The sequence below is a fragment of the Cryptotermes secundus genome, unplaced genomic scaffold, assembly GCF_002891405.2.
Source record: "Cryptotermes secundus unplaced genomic scaffold, Csec_1.0 scaffold1413, whole genome shotgun sequence".
NCBI classification, from domain to species: Eukaryota; Metazoa; Arthropoda; class Insecta; order Blattodea; family Kalotermitidae; genus Cryptotermes; species Cryptotermes secundus.
In genome coordinates, this window is record NW_019730119.1 from 97,813 (window position 1) to 117,517 (window position 19,705).

General features: G+C 38.0%; 2 protein-coding genes across 4 annotated transcripts in view; one reads left to right on the forward strand and one right to left on the reverse strand.

The window, feature by feature from the left end:
- Nucleotides 1–2,862, forward strand: part of LOC111866303 (ufm1-specific protease 2) — a 33,013-nt gene extending 30,151 nt beyond the window's left edge. The window contains exon 11 of the mRNA XM_023855128.2: nucleotides 2,003–2,862. Within this exon, the coding sequence (XP_023710896.1) occupies nucleotides 2,003–2,214 (212 nt within the window). The 3' untranslated portion in view covers nucleotides 2,215–2,862. The remainder of the gene's footprint in view (nucleotides 1–2,002) is intronic.
- Nucleotides 2,863–8,419: 5,557 nt separating this feature from the next.
- Nucleotides 8,420–19,705, reverse strand: part of LOC111866306 (death-associated protein kinase dapk-1) — a 55,433-nt gene continuing 44,147 nt past the window's right edge. For 2 of the 3 annotated variants that reach the window (XM_033752197.1, XM_023855130.2), the window contains 5 exons: nucleotides 17,114–17,296; nucleotides 14,813–15,025; nucleotides 14,458–14,670; nucleotides 13,587–13,824; nucleotides 8,420–9,679 (listed from right to left, as the gene is read on the reverse strand). In XM_033752197.1, coding sequence (XP_033608088.1) covers nucleotides 9,528–9,679; nucleotides 13,587–13,824; nucleotides 14,458–14,670; nucleotides 14,813–15,025; nucleotides 17,114–17,296 — 999 coding nt within the window. In that variant the 3' untranslated portion in view covers nucleotides 8,420–9,527. The remainder of the gene's footprint in view (nucleotides 9,680–13,586; nucleotides 13,825–14,457; nucleotides 14,671–14,812; nucleotides 15,026–17,113; nucleotides 17,297–19,705) is intronic. The other variant, XM_033752198.1, reaches the window with a different exon arrangement.

Genomic DNA, 19,705 nt, shown 5'->3' on the forward strand with positions numbered 1-19,705 from the left:
CATAGTCTAGAGGTAACGTTCCCACCTCATGGCTCATATTACGCGGGTTCAAATACCCAGTGGAGGTTGTCGAATTTTTAAGGGCGGAAAAATTCAGGGAACAAGTCCTCCGGGAGGGACTTTAAGCCGTGGGTCCCGTGTTGTAGCTTTACGGCACGTAAAAGAACCTCATATCTCCAAAGGAGGTCACTGAGCCAAATTAACGGACGTTTCCCACCAAACAGCAGTCTCTAATACCTCTGGTAGATGGGGGAAGCATTATAGATACCTCTCAGCTAGTAGAGCCGGTCTCGCTGGCTGGGCGGGACTGATGGTAAGCACCAGTGCCGGTAGGATATAGAGACTGGTAGAAATCATAGAGGGAAGCACAGTGGACCAATACAGGTCTCAGTGCATGGGGAAACCCACCCTCTCCAATAACTAACTAACTAACACAGTAGGATTAAATATTAGCATTGAGCATAAATATATACAACAGATATTCGATAAGTAATATCCAGTAATAAATATTACTTGGATATGGATGTCCAGCAAAACAAAGAACAGTGGACAAACTGTATGTTTCCCCACTTAATCCCAAATACACTTGAGGCATTCTCCTCAGGGATAAACTACATTTTGGATTCCCACAAAGATGAAATTGAGATTTGGTGTTTGCACTCACCAGGTGGTTCTCTTCAGGTGCCACAGTATTTTGCACTAGTGGTCTGCATTGACTGTTGCCCCATGATCCAGAAATTAAGAATATAAATACTTTGCCTGTCCCATAGTGCCATCAGCACCTTCCTACATGTCCAGAGTTCCTCATCACTAGTGATAAAGTGATTGGTTCATCAATTCGCATTGACATCAAAATCATTATAGATGGAATGGGAACACATCACATCCCCCACAAAACAGAAGTTTTGCGAATCTGCTGGGAAGACGGAAACACAAAGTCAAGATTTCATGTCCACAGGAAGTGAAAGGTGGTATGTCACTGGGAAAAGCCTCAATTTTTGTGGCAGTTACATGGAGAAATAGGTTTTTCTGTTATTGCTTGTTGTTTTGAACATTTATGTCAAAGTAAAAATTATTAATGTAACATACCCTCCAGTGTTACAGACAACACTTTATACTGCTCCAAGTACTTATATAAAGTGAAAGGTGAGTGAATACACTGCAGACAACCCATCCCATTGTATTATGGTGCAATCATTTTTATTTTTCCCTGCACTTGAGCACAGCAGTCTTAACATATAAAACAACAGCCATAGGTCCATCTGTTTCTGGTTTAGATAGTACACTATGTGATTCACTCATATCTTGAGATTTTGAATTCATATTTAAGAATGCAGGCACTTGGGGTGAGATTTTATCTTAGAAGATTGTTTGGGCTTATGATTGCTAACTTCACTAAGTAGAACCCATCACAAGCTAATAGTCATTTAGCTAGTTAAGAAATTGACAACCTTTATGGAACCCAAAGGTTCATTGCCATGTTTGCAGAATCCACATTCCTGTACTGTCTTTCAGATCCATTTCAATACTTTCCTCCTAGCTATACTTGGAAATTGCAAGCATTTTTCTTCCCCTCAGGCTTGCTACAAGAATTGCATATGCAGTTCTCTCCTATGCATGCTACATGCCCTCTCCATGTAATCCTTCTTGACTCTGTTACAACCTGTAGGTTGTTAATAAATCTGATCATCTGAACTAGAACCCGTCATTTCATCACGCATACCACCCTATATGTGACAGTAACTTGGCGTTTTGTCCACAGAATATATTTATGTGTTCTGCTTCATTTTCATAATAAACACAGCATTTTCCTAAATATAATTAGATGACTTATGTTGTGGTTTACTGGATTATGCGCTGTTTATTCTGGTAGATGCCAACAATATGAAACTCACTATTGTGAGATCTTCAGATCTCACTTCCATGTCCCTTCGTTGTTTACTTGCATCTCACTCCCATATCCCAACAAACTTCTCTATAATAATGTGAAATTTGTTTGCAGGGGGTGGTGTTTTGGCCCACACTATTCTGGGCGTGGACTTCAATAAGAATACTGGTGAGCTAAAGTTCTTGATCTTGGATCCTCACTACACTGGAAGTGAAGATTTGCAAGTGATGCAAGGGAAGGGATGGTGTGGCTGGAAAGGTGTCAGTTTTTGGAGTAAGGCAGCATACTACAATTTGTGTTTACCTCAGCGGCCAAGATGCCTCTGAATATGTTTGTGTTTCAGGTATGTGCAAGTTTTGGCAGTTGGTGGTGTGGCATAAGGGGTGAAATTTTTCTCTGTGTTATTGATGTATTCTTATTCCAAGAAACACGTGGATTATGTTAAAAAATTATTTAATTTTCTTATTTTTTATTGAAGAATAGCCTGGCAAGTATTGAGAAATTCCAGCTGAAACATCTACTCCAAGTTCAGTTCTTCTCATCTTTGTAAAAATTGATGTATTCCTTGTGTTTCTCTTTCTTCCTCTGTCTCATCCTCTTCTTCCCCAAACCCACCAGGACCTCAGTGCATATTTGATGTTCAATTTCACTAATCCCAAGTAAATAGTCTTAATGTTTAATTATATCCATTAAAGTATTCTCAGGTTAGTGTACAAGTCCATAACTCCAAACAGACCTGAAATGGTGGCTTCACAGTATTTAGAAAATCATATATAATTCGTAAATCCTAGGATTAGTTTCTGTTATTTCTTTGTTACTGTACCTTAAAAGGTGCCAGACCTTTGTGAATCATTCATCAGTGGATTCAATATTGTGTTTGCAGTTACATCTTACATTATTCATGGAAAACTTGTGATAGCCATAAATATTTGGTTAGCATGATAACCTGTATCCTACTGACAGCCAATTGTGTTCCTTACCATTGAATCACTCATGGTATGTTCTCCATACACAAAGTTGACGATGAATTTCAGCCGGTTTCACGTTTCTTGCGTTCAAGAAACGGGTTACAGACCGCATTTCACATGCAGTGGGCTTCTCGATTTTCTTGAACATTGTGAACACACAGGATGATACGTCAACATGGTTCAGTTGCCTGCAAGTAGTGTCCATGTCTTCCAAAAGGAAAAACAAACTGCATGCATGCGCCCCATAGTGACTGCACTGCTGCAGCGGTAGTATTTGCAAACAGAACTTATTTTGTGGATATGCCTTGTATAACTAACCAACTCCATGGAGCTGAGCCCTTGAGAAACTGCCAGTTCCTCAGCTACTCAAGAATTTCCAATCATTTTATGGATTTGAAGCCAAATCAGTCCAGTCCATACTACCCCATCCTGTTTGTCTAAGATCTGTCCTCCCACCTATGTCTTGGTCTTCCCAGTGGTCTCTTTCCACCAAAATTTTATATGCATTCCTCTTCTCCCTCATGCATGATACATGTCCTGCCCATCTCATCCTCCTTTACTTGATTATTGTAATTATACTTTGCAAAGAGCACAAATCATGAAGCACCTCATTATGAAGTTTTCTCCAACCTCCTGTCACTTCATCCCTTCCTGCCTAAAAATGAGCAGCAGTATCTGCATAACATATGTATTAGAAATTGTTCTTTCTGCTTAAAACTCAGGGCCAGCTGTCCTTTGTATGCTCAGGGTGCATGGAGTGATATTTGTGTACAAAAGGCCAGTTTTCTCATTCCGGTAAAACCAAGGCTTGTCTGAAAAGAATGTCACATCAGGACCAAGTTCACCATTGCAAACTGATAGAAGATCACAGTTACAGACATCACATCTGGCTACTGGATCATGTAGCTACAAAGAGTGCACAGCAGTGGATTTGAAGCGCTGTAATTCTGTAGCTTCAGTAACTTCACAGTTGTTTTTACAGCCCATTTTTATACTTCCTGTTCAACGTGCATAAGAGATTCACTCCACGAATGCTCAAATATTCTGATTTCATCTGATTTTTTTTTTTTCCATCTGTTAACATACCACTCATTCTTACTTTATTTACATGGTTCAGACAGTTTTCCTTCTTGGAACTCAAATTCCAGGAAACTTTACTCTCTGTTTCCTCTGATCTTTCTGGGAAGAATTAAATTTTAAGATTCTTGTCCATGATATGTATATATTGACCGTCTTCTACTGCACACAATCTCACATGTCACTTCACTACATGTTTTGGCATCACTGTGCCATCCTCAGGTGTGTTATTTACGTTAAACTATTGCACTGCTCGCCATCATGTGTTGTTTATAAAATGATTTAAAATGTATATTCATATACTATAATAAAATTTATATATATTAAAATTTGTTAAGATTTATCATCTTATACGTCTTATTTCAAACTCGCGTATTATATCATTCTTCCACTATGGGAGTCGTTCTTCCTATATTTTGTGTATACTGTGTCTTGTGATGTGTCCTTTTTTGGCTGCGTGCGTTGTAATGCTGGATGTGCTGATTCTTATAAAATGCCTGATCTTATCCATGGCCCCACACAAACCTGCACTACTGCAGCACAAGAATCCACACATATGACTAGTGTATGATATTACTCTTTATCACCGTTGCTGACTCAGCCTGAAAATAATCACTCTGCACATAAATTCTTTCATGATACTGGAAGGCAAAATACTTGGAACTTAAAAATGAATAACTTGAGGTGTCTTCAAGGCTAAATAAAAATGGATGTATATTGGGTTTAGTCAGATTCAACATACAACATATTTCTTCTAAGGGGAACCAACCAAACGAACCAAGAAATCATACCTGCACAGCCCTCAGTAACCACATCGGAAACACGAAACATCATTTTCAGCAACACACTTAAGTTTTAAATTTATTCTCAAAGGTTGAATGACTGAATGAATGAATGAATGTATAAGGGGTGGGCTTTCTTGGCCCTTGCACTGAGACCTACAGTGATCTATTGTGCTTGCAATGAAAGGAATATATGTCAGGTCTTTCAATGAAGTGGACTGGAATAATAAAACAATGCATAAACTTTTCAGGTCGTGTATTCCATATTTTTAATATATTTAAATTCAATGGTGGAATGTTAAAATATGAATAAAAATTAATTGCTTAATATATAAAGTGTGTGCAAAATACAGAAACATGAAGTAGTTCATCCCCCTGTGGATGGATTGAAGATAGATAGCCAGTCTATTAAAAAATTATATAATTCTGATACAAGAGTAGAAAGTTAAACTTGTTCTGTACATTCATATTTTACAGATTTTATCACTTAAGTACAGCATATATCACGTCTTATGTATCTGTGGTTGCTGACAACCATCACCCTATTTCAAGTGATTAATAAGTAAATAAATGAAGAAAGAAGGCACTACATTACAAAAGCCCTTATTAATAAACACAAAGTTATAAAGCAAGCCTTACATTGTAATTCAAACTGTACAATAAATTAACACTTCAAACATAGTTCATAACAGACAATGGATGATTTTTACATTAGCTAATGAGCCATTAGGAAGGTCCAGGAAAACCAAGTAGGATGGAAATTAAATGGGATACATCAGCTGTTGGCCTATGCCAAAGATGTGAATCTACTGGGAGATAACATAGATATGATAAAGAAAAACACAGAAACTTTAATTGAAGCTTGTAAATAGGATGTCTAGAAATAAATGCAGAGAAAACTAAGTATATGTTGCTGTCTTGTCACCAGAATGCAGGAAAAAATCATGACATAAAGACAGCTAACAGATCCTATGAAAATGTGTCACAGTTCAAATATTTGGGAACAACAGTAACAGATCAAAATTCGATTCAGGAGAAAATTAAGAAGAGAATGAACTCAGGTAATGCCTGCTACCATTCAGTCCAGAACCTTTTGTCTTCACGTCTGTTGTCTAAAAATGTGAAAATTAAAATATACAAGTCTATAGTTTTTTCTGTGGGTCTATAGGGGTGTGAAACTTGGTCTCTGATGAGAATATTTGGACCAAAGAAGGGTGAAGCGAAAAGTGGTTAAAGAAAACTGCATAATGAGGAGCTTCATAACTGTACTCTTTGCCAAAAATAATTAGAATGATCAAGTCAAGGAGGATGAGATGGGCAGGGCATGTAGCATGGACAGGGGAGAAAGGGAATGCATATAGGATATTGGTGGGAAAGCCAGAAGGAAAGAGACCACTAGGGAGACTAAGACGTAGGTGAGTGGATAATATTAAAATTTATCTTAGAGAGATAGGATGGGGTGTTATGTACTGGATTGATCTGGCTCAGGATAGGGATCAGTGGAGGGCTCTTGTGAACATGGAAATGAACCTTTGGGTTCCATAAAGTGTTTGGATGTTTTTGAGTAGCTGTGCGACTGGCAACTTCTCAAGAAGGGCTCAGCTTCATGAAGTTAGTTAGATTTTAATAATTTTCTCATATCAGGTACATCAGCACCTCAAGCACAGATTCTCATACAAATTATAATAACTCTTCTGAATACACCATGATTTTGGGAAAGTTTATAATGAGGCACGAAAAAGATCATAATAGGCATATGTAAGCCTAAAATTTGCATGATAAAATGGAGCGAAACAGTTTCTTGAGCTTCAGTAATTTTGTCATAGCTACTTTTACATTTCATGGGAGTGTACAGTGTGTAAATGGATCGGTTTCATCAAGTGGAAGGCTATTTTTATCTCTCACCTTATAAGAATTGCAAAACTATGGACTATCATAAATTTGAATTCTAAATATACCTGTGTATATAAACATGTAATGTAATGGTGAGGTGGACCTCTGAAATCACATAATTTCAGGTTACTATAGCAAAAAAATGTCAAGCATTAACATGTTGCATAATCATAAGTTATCTACTAGGTCAGGAAGGAGTGAGGTCTCAGAGTATCATGTCTATTCTATGAGTATTGATAATATTCTGACATTCGTATATGAAGTGTTGTATGCTATGTATCATGTATGGACTGTTTGTGTTTATTCATGGGAGATGGTGTTAAACTTTGGACTCAGTGTATCATTTGATAACATATAGGACTTGAACAGAACACAGGAGAAAGATGAGGAAGTTAATAGTACAAAAGGTAACATGATAAAAATGATTAGACTTCCCCTTGAATTTTCAGTGGGTGTTACACAAACACTGAACTACCATTATGTGTGATACTGACTTGATGTAGCTGCCAGTATGGCTGATAATCAAGTGGGAAACTATGGGACTGACAACTGAATGAAGTGAGGAGGGACTGGTTATAAGTTGCTTTGAATTGGAGGCAAACAGTATAGCTGACAACACAATGGATGGTTGTGCTAGATGAATTTGATGTAATTAACTCTGGATGTCAGCTCTGTGACTCATGCAATGGCACTGTGTTCATACCTGGAAGAATGATCTCATAACTTAACATTCTAATGAAAAAGACTTGATCATTTGATATTATTGTATTCTGAAAGCCTCTTGGCTGAGACCATGTTCTGACACCAACTGGGACCATAAAGAAGGCCAGAGTAGTATTGCTATGCCAATAGATCAAAGCCACGGCAACAGAAGAAATGATATGGACGGAAGGACATATAATGAAGAATTAAAGAATGTTGGCAGTGAACATTGGAACAAGCAGTGAATGTGAGGCACAAGATGGGAACTGTGAAGACAGTGCTGAGACAGATGATAAGAATAATATAGAGAGTGATACTGATGAAGTTAAATAAAGTTAAATAAAGGGAAAATCCTAATAAATGTCATAACATATAATCCAATATTTATTTTCAGTCACATGTTTATTTAATTAAGAGCATGAAATGAATCCATAAAATTGCTTCTTTTATGCAGACTTGTTTCCTAGTGCAAGACTGTCTTACATTTAGAACCATCTTCCGTTTCAGTAAATTCAGTGGTACATTTTAATGCACTGTGAAAAAGCAACTGAGTTTATAAACTATGGTCTCCCAAAAAAATTATTATTGTCATCTTGTGGGAATTTTTTGAAATTGCCTCAAACTGAAAAGTCACTCTTGCATATGCCTAGTAAGATAAAACAATATTGTGCAGTAAGGGTAGACTTCAGCGGCCTCCGTGGTCTAGGGGTAACGTTCCCACCTCATGACTCAAGGTACGCGGGTTCAAACCCAGCAGAGGTCGTGGAATTTTAGGGGTGGAAAAATTCAGGGAACAAGTCCTCCGGGAGGGACTTTAAGCCGTGGGTCCCGTGTCGTAGATTTACGGCACGTAAAAGAACCTCATGTCTCTAGGAGACCTCTGAGCTAAATTTGGACAAAAAGTTTCCTGCCCAAAGTAGTTTCCAATGCCTCCGGTAGATGGGGAAGTATTAGGTACCACTGCCAGAGGAGGGGCGACCTCTCTGACAGAAAGGGACTAATTATTAGATACCACTGCCAGTAGAGGATCGGAACCTTGCTGGCAGAAAGGGGCTGATAGCGATCACCAGCACCGGTAGGGTATGGAGACAGTAGAAATTAAAGGGGGACGCACAATGGACCAATAACTGGTCTAAGTGCATGGGGAAACCCACCCCCTCAATACTGAATACTGAATACTGAAGGGTAGACTTCGGTATGCACGAAAAACAATCAGATGGAAAATACAAATTGTACACTGTTACATATTACAATAAAGGCTTATTTTTTCTCTCATCACATGAAAATATTGTGGCACATTAGCAACATATAAGCGATTACATGTACGAGTATAAAGCATTATGGTGAATAAACTATTCAGTATGAAAAAAACATTTATAAGTAAGGAAGAGAACTGACACCTCTACATACAGACCACATCTCTAAATGAGTCTTCTTCAGTGTATTACTCCCTTCTCCATAAAATTACAGTATTGTTCTTTTAATTACTTACTACACTAATTTTGTAGACTGAGAAATCTGATGTCCTTCTATATGCAGTAAGCAACTTCTGATTCAGTTAGACAGAAACAATGTAAGGACTGGATAAATGCGATACTAATGATTCAGTGTTCTACAAATATCTGTGCCCCTAGGAATGACTTGATGCACTGAACTTTCAAAGTTCCAGTCCTTTTGACATTAACCACTATTTTAACATAGGATTAAGTATCTGTAATGGAAGGGTGGGCAAACAACAGCCCATTAGGTGGAATTTTGCTTTGCTCCATTCCACTAATAAAATAAGGGTTGTTAATATGATATAATACTATGAAGTTTGCCCAACCCTGCTCTAATGACAAGATAGTGCCATTCTAAGTACCTGTTAAAAGTCAATCCCTCTCCTACATTTGAAAGACGCGGCCACAGGATAGGACATCAAAATTATCTAGCATTTATTCTCATTGTATTCTTTTCATTGTTGCTAAAGCACAAAGAAAAATAATAGCCCTTTACAACAATTTTCATAAAAATGTAATTCTAGCTTAATACAAAATGGCGTCTTCAAAAGCAAATTCCATTCAATATACAAAATGAAATAACTATGTATGTAGCAGGAGGGATTTTGTGCAGTAGTTTCACCACATCCGTTGTGTCACATTTACTGATGCTGTAGCCAGTCATAGATGGGCAACTGTTCATAAAGTTACTGAGTCTTGGATGTAATAGTCATGATCATCATGAAAGAGTGGAACATGATTTACATGAAACATTAGTAGGTGGATCTTGTTGTACTGGTGTTGGAACAATGCGATAAAGAGGTGCACTTCTTAAGAGAATTTCTGCTACATCATCACGACCTAAATCTTTCAACTTCTGGATAAGCATTCCTGCAAAGAATTATTACTATTGTAAACATCTGCAAAAGGCACACTGGATTGGTACACAATGTATGGTGAATATTTATTCTAAATAAATATGTATTAGAGCAGAAGTCTAACATATTGATTCAATCTTAATATTGTGCATCCTGTTGTGTGTCATATGAAGCATGGAATACACCGTCTACACAACAACAATCAGTATTCAAAACAAAGAAGACACTATAGGATCAACATTAGCTTTTATTGTTTTTACTATTTACATTTGAATTTAATTTCAAGACACAATAAGGATCCTTATTCGATGAATAAAATGACAATTGATTGCAACTCAACAGCTCAGACTGGTGCATTGTATGCCTGATGATGACCAGTGAAAGGGTCAAAATATGTTGCATCTCTAATAAACATAATAAAAGCAAATGTTGATGCTATAGTGTCTTCTTTGTTTTGAATATTGATTGTTGTTGTGTAAACGGTGTATTCCATACTTTATATATCTTATTTATTGATTCAGTTTGGGTTACAAATATCAGATTCCATGATTACCTTCTATTAGTCTATAATTTTCTGAATTTTATAATGGTCAAAGGGTATATTCCGCATTTAGCATATTTATTATGGCATATACACATAACTGAGAGTTTTCTTAACAATTTTTTACCTAATGAAATTTGGCACTACAGCCCCAGTGGGCCTAGGCCTACCTCCATGAACTTCTCCATTCACTTTGGTTTTTCTAGATCTTACACATTCGGTAGGACTCCTTGGGCGGGTGATCAGCTCGTCGCAAGGCCTCTACCTGTACACAAACACAGAAAAACGCACACACACAAACTAAACATCCATGCCCTGAGTGGGATTCGAACCCACGATCCCGGTTTCCAAGCGAGTGAAGACAGTACATGCCTTAGACTGCTTGGCTACCATGACTACTACTTTATTACTACCCAACACAAATTGTTGCTGCTGCCTTTGGGCTGCTAAGTTTGCACTTAAATAAATAAGATGTGAATTATTATCATTTACCGGTGCCTATTCTATTTGCTCGTGTTTATTTTATGTTTAGTTTATGGGATGTTATGTAAGCATGCAAATAAATAAGAACCAGCTGTTATTATTGTTTTGTTGTTACACACTAAAGCTTGAAAATCGTTGTAATACTTTATACTATCCGTGGTTCTTCAAGTCATAAAATTGTATTCATTTTATAAGTATGTACATTATATTTCTCTCACTTCTCAGTAATTATTTGATTTATGTTAATAAAATTGCTGCTCTTGTTATTACTAGTAAGCATGGGATGGAGTTGATGACATCCCTGGCTTTGTTATTAAGCACTCTACTGATATATTTATATCTGTTTTCAACATACTTTCAGTCTGTCTCAGTAGTATTTTCTGACCTTATGGAGCAAGTGACAAATATTCCTCTTTTAGAAATTCAACGACACCTCTGTTCCAATTAACAGTTTTTACAAATTATCTGGATTTGTTATTCATGACTGTCTTATGCATTAACAGAAGTTTAAAATAAATCTTTACTAGTATGGTTTTACTAGATGGTAGCTGCAAATGTATTTAATAAGCAATCAAGCTGGTCCTCCAGCTTGGGGGTTGGGTGTGGGGCTAATGAGTCCTCACCGTAAAACATTAGCTTGTTACAAAAATTTGCAAGAAGCCTCAGACCTGGGTGGATTACTCGGATAAATGACATAAGCGAAAGAAAATGAATATGAGATTTGGTTCTTGGAATGTTAGAAGTATGTATAGAGCAGGTTCGCTCCCGGCAATGGCGGAAGAAATTAAATTTAATTGGAGTACAGGATGTCAGATGGGTTGGAGGTGGCACTGAATCAGCAGGCAAATATACATTTTTCTATGGAAAGGGGAATGAAAATCATGAGTTAAGTACAGGTTTCTTTTTTTTTTGCACATAAGAGAATCATATCAGAAATTTATAGGGTAGAGTTCATTAGTAATAGGATGTCATACATAATATTAAGAGTTCGCTGGTGTATATCATCGTCTGAATGTTTATGCCCCAACAGAAGATAAAATTGATAATATAAAGGACAGGTTCTATGAAGAACTAAATCATGTATTTGATAACTTCCCGAAGTACCATATGAAAATTTTGCTAGGAGATTTCAATGCCAAAGTAGGTAGGGAAGGTATTTTCAAACCAACGATTGGGAAGGAGAGTTTTCACGAAATTAGTAATGATAATAGAGTCGTATTCGTGGAACTTGTGTTCAATCTTGATCACTACGTCAAGATACACAAGACATGACTGGTAAGTGGGGCCCCTTGAGACTTTTTCCATTAGCCATTCAGATGTCACTGGAACATTTTAGAGGCCGAAAGTCATAACCGTGAATTTCCATAGCCCTTGACCTGTTGAGAATGCCATCTTCTCGTTATCTTCAGGTGCAGTTCCACCTGCCAATAAGCACTCTTCAGATCCAGGGTGGAGAATCATTTGGCTCAAGTGAGCGAGTCCAGTGTGTCATTAATCTCATGCAAATGGGAACCGTCTTTGCTTGTAACATTCATCTTCCTGTAATCAAAGCAAAAATGGAGGTCCCTGTTTTTCTTCTGGATGGGAATGACAGGTGATGACCAGAGGCTGTTTGACTATTTGATAACCCCATGTCATTGCTTGTCCTCGAGCATTCTGTCCACTTCCGCCTGCTTCACTAAGTGAAGTCTCCTTGTGGATTGTCAAATCAGTCAGACCTCTCCAGTATCGATAAGGTGGTACACTCTGTCAGTCCGTTCACAGTTGCTGCTCTCCATCGCAAAAACTTCTTTGTACTAGTGATGTGTTCTTATAACTCTCAGATTTCTCCATTGCTTAAGTTTTGCCTGGCCTGACTTCTGAAGGTTACCACCAGTCTACTATGGACCATGGCCCTAACCACATAGATTCCATCGGAAGCGTGCTCCTTCGGGCTTGGTTTTATCAGGCCACCTTCTGCTTCAAGGGGGCTCTCCAGCCGGCTCCCCTCTACTCCCTCGCATTGTTCCTCACCAGCTTCTGGGTTTTCATGTTTGGTGAACATACAGAAGAAGTGCTGAGCTGATATGTTTCTGCTTGTTGACTGTTTCCCTCTATCTTCTCCTGGGCCAAAGAGCTCTGTGAATCTGGCTGGGGGAATAAGTATTCTTTCCGCACGTATTTTTGAGGTGAGCCAGTTCGGTGTGCAAGTTGGCTTCATCCAAGTTGTTGTATGCCCTGTGTATGATGGTTGAGAGGACACTCAAGTTTCTGGACTGGATGGTGATCTGAGGGTGCAATGTGGTATTGATCCATATGTGATGGATTCCTATAGACTGTGTCCAAATATTCCTTGCCACTTCTGTAAATATCTATGTCCAGGAGTTGCAAATGATCTCCTCCTTCACACTCCATCATAAACTGGATGTCACAATGGTTGAGGTTTATGTGGCAGAAAGAGATGTTCATCCCATGTAGATCATGTGGCCAGGTGTCAGAATTATTATTCATAAATCTGTAATTTAAGTAATGCCATGTTTGATGCATGCCTGGTTAGGTGACCCCTAAAAACATTAACTGTGGATGGGATTTTTATGCACTCCAAAGACAGTAAAAGGGGTATATGCACAACTTTCCTGGTCCACTGTCCCTATTGGAACAGACTGAGCAATAATCCCCACACACTTTAACCCTGAAGATGGAGGAAGCATGCACCTCTGAAATGTTGGCAACATCAATCACATACACAGTGTAACAACCCAAGAACAGAATCAACACAATTAACCAGCATGAAAGCCTAAAATCAGTAACTGTAGCTTTTGCACCTGATCTCTCTCTCTCACGCACGCATGTACACACACATTCCAACTTTATGTATGCTCCAATTCATGTTGTGTGTGTCAGTGCATCAACTTACCAATTCCCGAAGCCTTAACTTTAGCCCATTCATCTAGAAGCATAGCAGTTCTACTTCTAGAGCTGCCAGCCACATCCAGCAATGCAACTTTCTCTGCTAGGCCTAACTGTACAGCAAGCAAACACCAGTCTTTCCCCAGTGAATCAGGAGGATCCAAGAGTCTGCACAGCTGTTGCCGACATACTGTTGATAGGGTTGTCACTGGTAGTTCATCCCCACTGATTACCAGCTTGACCACCTGCATTAAAATCACAGCAACTTTGAATTTATGAGAGCTGACGTTCTTAAAGTGGTGACTATGAAGAATATTGCCTTCTGGAATGTGGCGCCATTTAATCTGCTAGAAGTTTACTGAGATTTTGGGGGGAACATGCTACCTCAGCCTTCATAGTAGAAGAGTTAATGGAGTATGGATAAAAGTGTTACAGATATAGGCCACAACAGGACCACTGAGTGAAGCAGCGCGAGTAAGAACAGTACTAAATAAATAGAGGTTGTTATTGAAAGAGTGTAGCAGTTAAAGAAATAATAGTGTTGAGTGACCTGTCAGAGGTATGAGGATGCCATGGCACTAAGGGGCTAGTTTCATGGCAAAGTGGATGAGATGAAAGAGAAGAAGTAATCGCTTACTCAATCTTGGCAACCTTCCCAACAGAGCGGACAAAATACATTGTAAAATGAGGCACCAGCCAAACAGTTAATCAAATAATACTACTTCTATACCACGGGCCTCCAAGAAGTTTACTATATGTATACAAGTTTTGAATATACTCGTACTATTATGTCCGTGGGAATATAACAACAAGATACATTTATGGCACTTGTTAACAGTATACCAATCACAGGCTAGCATATCCTTAATCACGCTTACCTCAGATGCTCCGAATCCAACTAGATCCAGCACAGATTCATAATTTCCTGTAAGAGGGTTGAACAACTTTGCATTGAGGCAGGATGGCTGCAAAATGCATTCCATAAGTTGATCAGGTGGCCAACAATGTACCAAATCACTGTGAAGACGCAGCTGCTCTGCACTCAAAATATGCTTCTCGATTGGTAAACCTGGGCTCATTTCAAGCAAAACCTGAAAATGTTGATTGTCAATAATGAAATATTTTCACTTGATGAACTGCTGAAAGTATGACAATTTGTTGTCCCATGCAGCAGAAGAATAACCAAATACCAGTAACTTCTAACAAAATTAGTTTAATGATTTTGAGTTCTACCTGATCTATAAGGCCAAGGAGTTCTTCTACAAAGTAAAAACAAGCTAATTCTGATGTGGGTGGTCCTCTGACTTTAATTTCAATGGCTTCTCTATCATCCTCTAGTGTAATCAGACCTTCAATAGGACCTGAGCATAACTTAGATCCCTCAAACCACTGGTACAGATCACTATCTGGGTCTCCAATACTTTGTACAACTCGGCGAAGTTGGACCTGTAAACATTTAATGGTTAGTAATGACAGACTGGAAATAAGGGACAGTCTTAGCTACAGTGTTTACTAGTAAGTGAGATCTACATGTCATACATTTCATAACTTGTACTCTTCTCCAAGTATAATTAGAATGATCAAGTCAAGTTGGATGAGGTGGGCATGGCATGTAGCACGAATGGGGATGAAGAGGGGTTAGTGATGGAGGAGGCGGCCTCCAGATGTGAAGGAGAGCTGTTAATATACTGAATAAGCAGTAGTGGACAGCCAACAAGAGGGGTCACTCCACCTTGGGGGATTGGGTGTGTGGCTAACTACTTACCATAAAAACGTAATTTTCTTATGACATGTTACACAGGGCCTCAGACTTGGATGAATTCTTAGGATAAATAACCTAAGCTAAAGAAAACAGACAAGAGATTTGGTACAAGGAACATAAGAAGTCAGTGTAGAGCAAAGAGTTGCAACAGAAATAGCAAAATGTAAGTGCAATTTAGGGCAGTACAGGAGGTCACGCAGGACAGGGGTGGCACTGCACCAGCATGCAATTATACATTTTTCTGGAACCAGGAATAAGATTTTTTGTACATAAAGAAAATCGTATCAGCAGTTAAGATGATAGAGTTTGTCAGTGACAGGATGTTGCACATGAATAAGAAGAGGTTGCTAGTATGATATCACTGTAATGTTCATACCTCAGCACAGGATAAAACTAATGATATTGAGAAGAGATGCTATGAATTTGATAAATTCCCTAAATACCATATGAACATTTTGTTTTGAGATCTCAATGCCAAAATAGGTACAGAAGTTATTTTGAAAACAACAATTAGAAAAGTGACTTTACATAAAATTATAATGAAAGTGGGCTTAAAGTACAAGACTTTGACACATCCAAAAATCTAATTTGTCAAGAGCACAATGTTCCCCCATCATAACATTCTTAAATTTACTTGGACATCTGATGGAGAAACACATGATCAGGCCAATCATATTTCAATACTTATAAGTCAGCTGTAGTCAATGCCTGATCTTTCAGAGGAGCACAGTATCTGGCAGTAGAAGTATTTCGGGAAAGAATGGCAATAAGTAAACAAGCAACAAAAAATTGATTATTAAAAACTCAGTGCAGGAAGCTAAATGATGTAAGGGGTATTAGAATAGCCTTGGAAAATTTTGAACACAATGTGAATATTAACAGAGCTTGCGAACTATTACAGAGAATGTCTAAATTTAAGCCAATGAGAGTGTAGGTTATCATGAATTGAAGCAGCATAAGCCATGATTTTATGAAGGATGTTCACAACTATTACATCAAAGTAAAGTGCAAATCTTCTATGGTTAGGGGATTGGAGCCAAATATATGAAAATATTATTTCATATTGTCACATGTAGTGTGGTACGTGCTACAAAAATAATGGGTTCTAGTTAGGATGATTGGATTTATTGGCACTCTAGTTACAATCTCTCTTAATCATATTTACTGCAGTGCTACTGGTGATATACACTTTAGAATTCACTGTTACACACACACTGTTCCTCTCCTGGTAATGCAATTAAAACACAGGCACTAGCGCTTCAAATCACTCCAAATATTACACATGAATGAAGTCTTCTATTCACATTTTATATCTTCATGAGTCGAACTTTTGTTGGCTGTCTCCTATCGAGAACTCAGAACTCATGTGCATTGTTTCAGACACCAGTGATATTGGTAGAAACTCACCCTTTAATGATACTTTCTAGAAGAACTAAGATACAAAATATTTCTATTACATTTTACATAAGAAAACCCAGATGGCATGTGAAGAAAATGTGCTCAACATCAAACACAGTAGTTTACCTACTTCTCAGCAGATGAAAGAAGTATTAACAATTAACTTGCATGCGATACATACAACCAATTTATGGGTTTGGGGGCCAGGTCCTTTGGTATGTATGGTCTACAAGCCTGGAGTGTTAAAGTAACAGGTGACACAGGCAATCAGTAGATTGGGTTGGGATATTAATGAAGATTCTGGTATACTTCATTCAACTGAACCAACTGGGAAACAGTTTAATACTGAAAAGTAAATGTGTGATGTGCCCAACCTGTATTCGTGGAAAAATGCTATGTATAAGATGAAAAGTGTCTCGTGGTGACTTGAGCTTCACTCCACCATAGCAGCTATCTGGATCATGGTAACGAGGATCTGAGGCATCCCAGAGTCCATCCAGTGTTTCCACAAAGTTGTAACATGGAAACTCAAATTCTAGCTCACCATCATTGTCACACTGTACTAGAAGAAAATCCAAAGCCCCACTTATAATAATGATGTATTATAAACAACGAAACTATGAAACATTAAAAGCACAAATCAGGATTTTGTTTACTGGGTAGTGGCACTACAGTCTTGTGGCTGATTATAGATATTTCAGAGAAAAAGCTGCTGCACTCAGGGTAGAGGCTGGAGGAAGCAAGTTCCTCCAAAGTGGCTGTACTGAACCACAAGACTGCATGGTGTCAAAATCCAGAAGATGGCAATCCAAATTTTCACTGCTGTAAAAACCTCAAATCCAGTACACTGATAATCAGTTCTCCATGTTATATACTGTGAAAACCACAAATAAAGTATTTCTCTGCTTTCATTTAAATGTTGTCAAATGATGAGCCATATGAAAATTGAGTCTGTTTTAGTTTATTGAGTTGAGTTTCATTACAACCATAGAAATGTGTCCACATAACACTAGGTTTTTGTGGTACACAGGTTCAATACATATGAACTGCTTACAATTCTTAAATAAGCACAATTAGTATTACTGTCACTACTGATGCTACCACTATGACACCATTACTTTTTCAATTCTCAGTCCATTCTCATGTTTTACATTTTCACTTCTAGCTAACCTTGGGGGGAAGGGGAGGGTTGTCCCCCCCACCTCAACTTTGGTCTCCAACTTATATTTAATTGTAAATAAATACTTCCCAGTGGTCTTCAACTTAGTAACATGTTTGCTGCTAATTATTTTCCTGTATGCTATGTCCTCATTTATATGCAACCATTTACTGCATACAGATTCTTCTGTCCACTTTTTCGTTGTTTCACAGCATTTCAACAGCATGTGCTTAGCGTCCTCCTCTGCCAATCACACCTTCCTCTAGCGGATCCCCTCCTAATCCCTCTTAGTTTCCAAATTCCTGCTTTCAGCCACATTATTCCAAAACTCTCATTTGTTGTGCATTCATCAGCATGGCTCTTTTACCTCACTCCTGCTGCTACACGCAGCACAATGGTTGATATGTTCTTTTTTGTTTTATATTATGAATGCCTTGACTGGTTCCTGTGGGAATGGACTGTTTGTTTTTTGATCTGTGACTCATTCTATATCCAATGGTTGTTTCCCAGCCTGTATCTGGATCTATTTTTGAATTTGAAATAAATTGAATTGAATGGAAAGAAACCATCACACCAGACCCATGGCATATGTGCAAGAAGAAGTAACCACTATAGAAAATAACCTACAAATGATTTTATGAACATTTTACATTACTTGTAAAATGCCAAATACAGCAGCGTAACAACAGAGCAGCAGTTTTCAACTACACTCTTATATGCCTAATGATAGCCATTTAGGCCAAAATATGTAGTGTTAAATGAATAATAAGAGACCAAAAGCCTCAAAGTGTGAATTAAGTATATGGATGGAGTTACACAGACGGTGAAGTAACAATCATCACCTTCAAAGTAGGCTCCTTCACAACATACACACTTGTTCCATCAATTTTATTAGTGCGAGAAGCACCTCTCAAGCTGAATTGTAACTATCACCAACAGCTGCTCCATTGCTGTGCGTATGAGTGTTTCTTCATCGTAAATTCTTTTTAAGTTACAGAACGTTAGAAAGTTAACAGCGATCTATATTATTATATTTAAGCATCCTGTTGCACTCTACACGATAAATGATACAAACTCCGTCCTAAGTGCAAACAATATATATTTATATGTCTTTGATCTTGTTCTTTCTACACTACATGTTTCGGCCTCTATCGGCCATCATCAGGTGTATACTCTTAACGTTGCTGCCACACTGAACCCAGTCTAAAACTTAACATTTAAAAACACAATGTCACATTCTTCGTATTATCAACATCTACATCGTTGATATGTGTCTGGTATGTAGATTATGTTGCACACGTCAAACCCGATATTCTTGTAGTAGCACTCTAAAAATCTTTAGTTATGATGTTTTTAAAACCTTTTAAAATTTTCNATTGTGTGCTGTGTTTTATGTTAGTGAGTGTAGGGGGGAATGGGTAGTGGGGAGAGAGAGGTACCGTTAGTCTGTGTAGATTTCGTGTATCGTTTGAAATATGGGATTGTGTGTTTCTATGTGTGTATCATTCATGTGTAAGCCTTTCTTACTTATTTTATATATATGGTATTTCTCTAATGTATTTAAATGTCTGCCCTTCTTTCCCGTTGTTACAACTTCCATTACGTCTGTTATTGTTCCGTATGCATGTCCTGTATCTATATGTTATGAGGATAGCTAGTTTGTGAAGTACCAGTACTGTGCTTGGCTAAAGTTTCCTGATAACATGGGCTGAGTGGGCAAGTGCACTGTAATTGTGAACTGACCAATTGCTAGACTCACTCTTTCCCAGCCATTTATGCTGCACATAATGGAGATGCCATAACACTT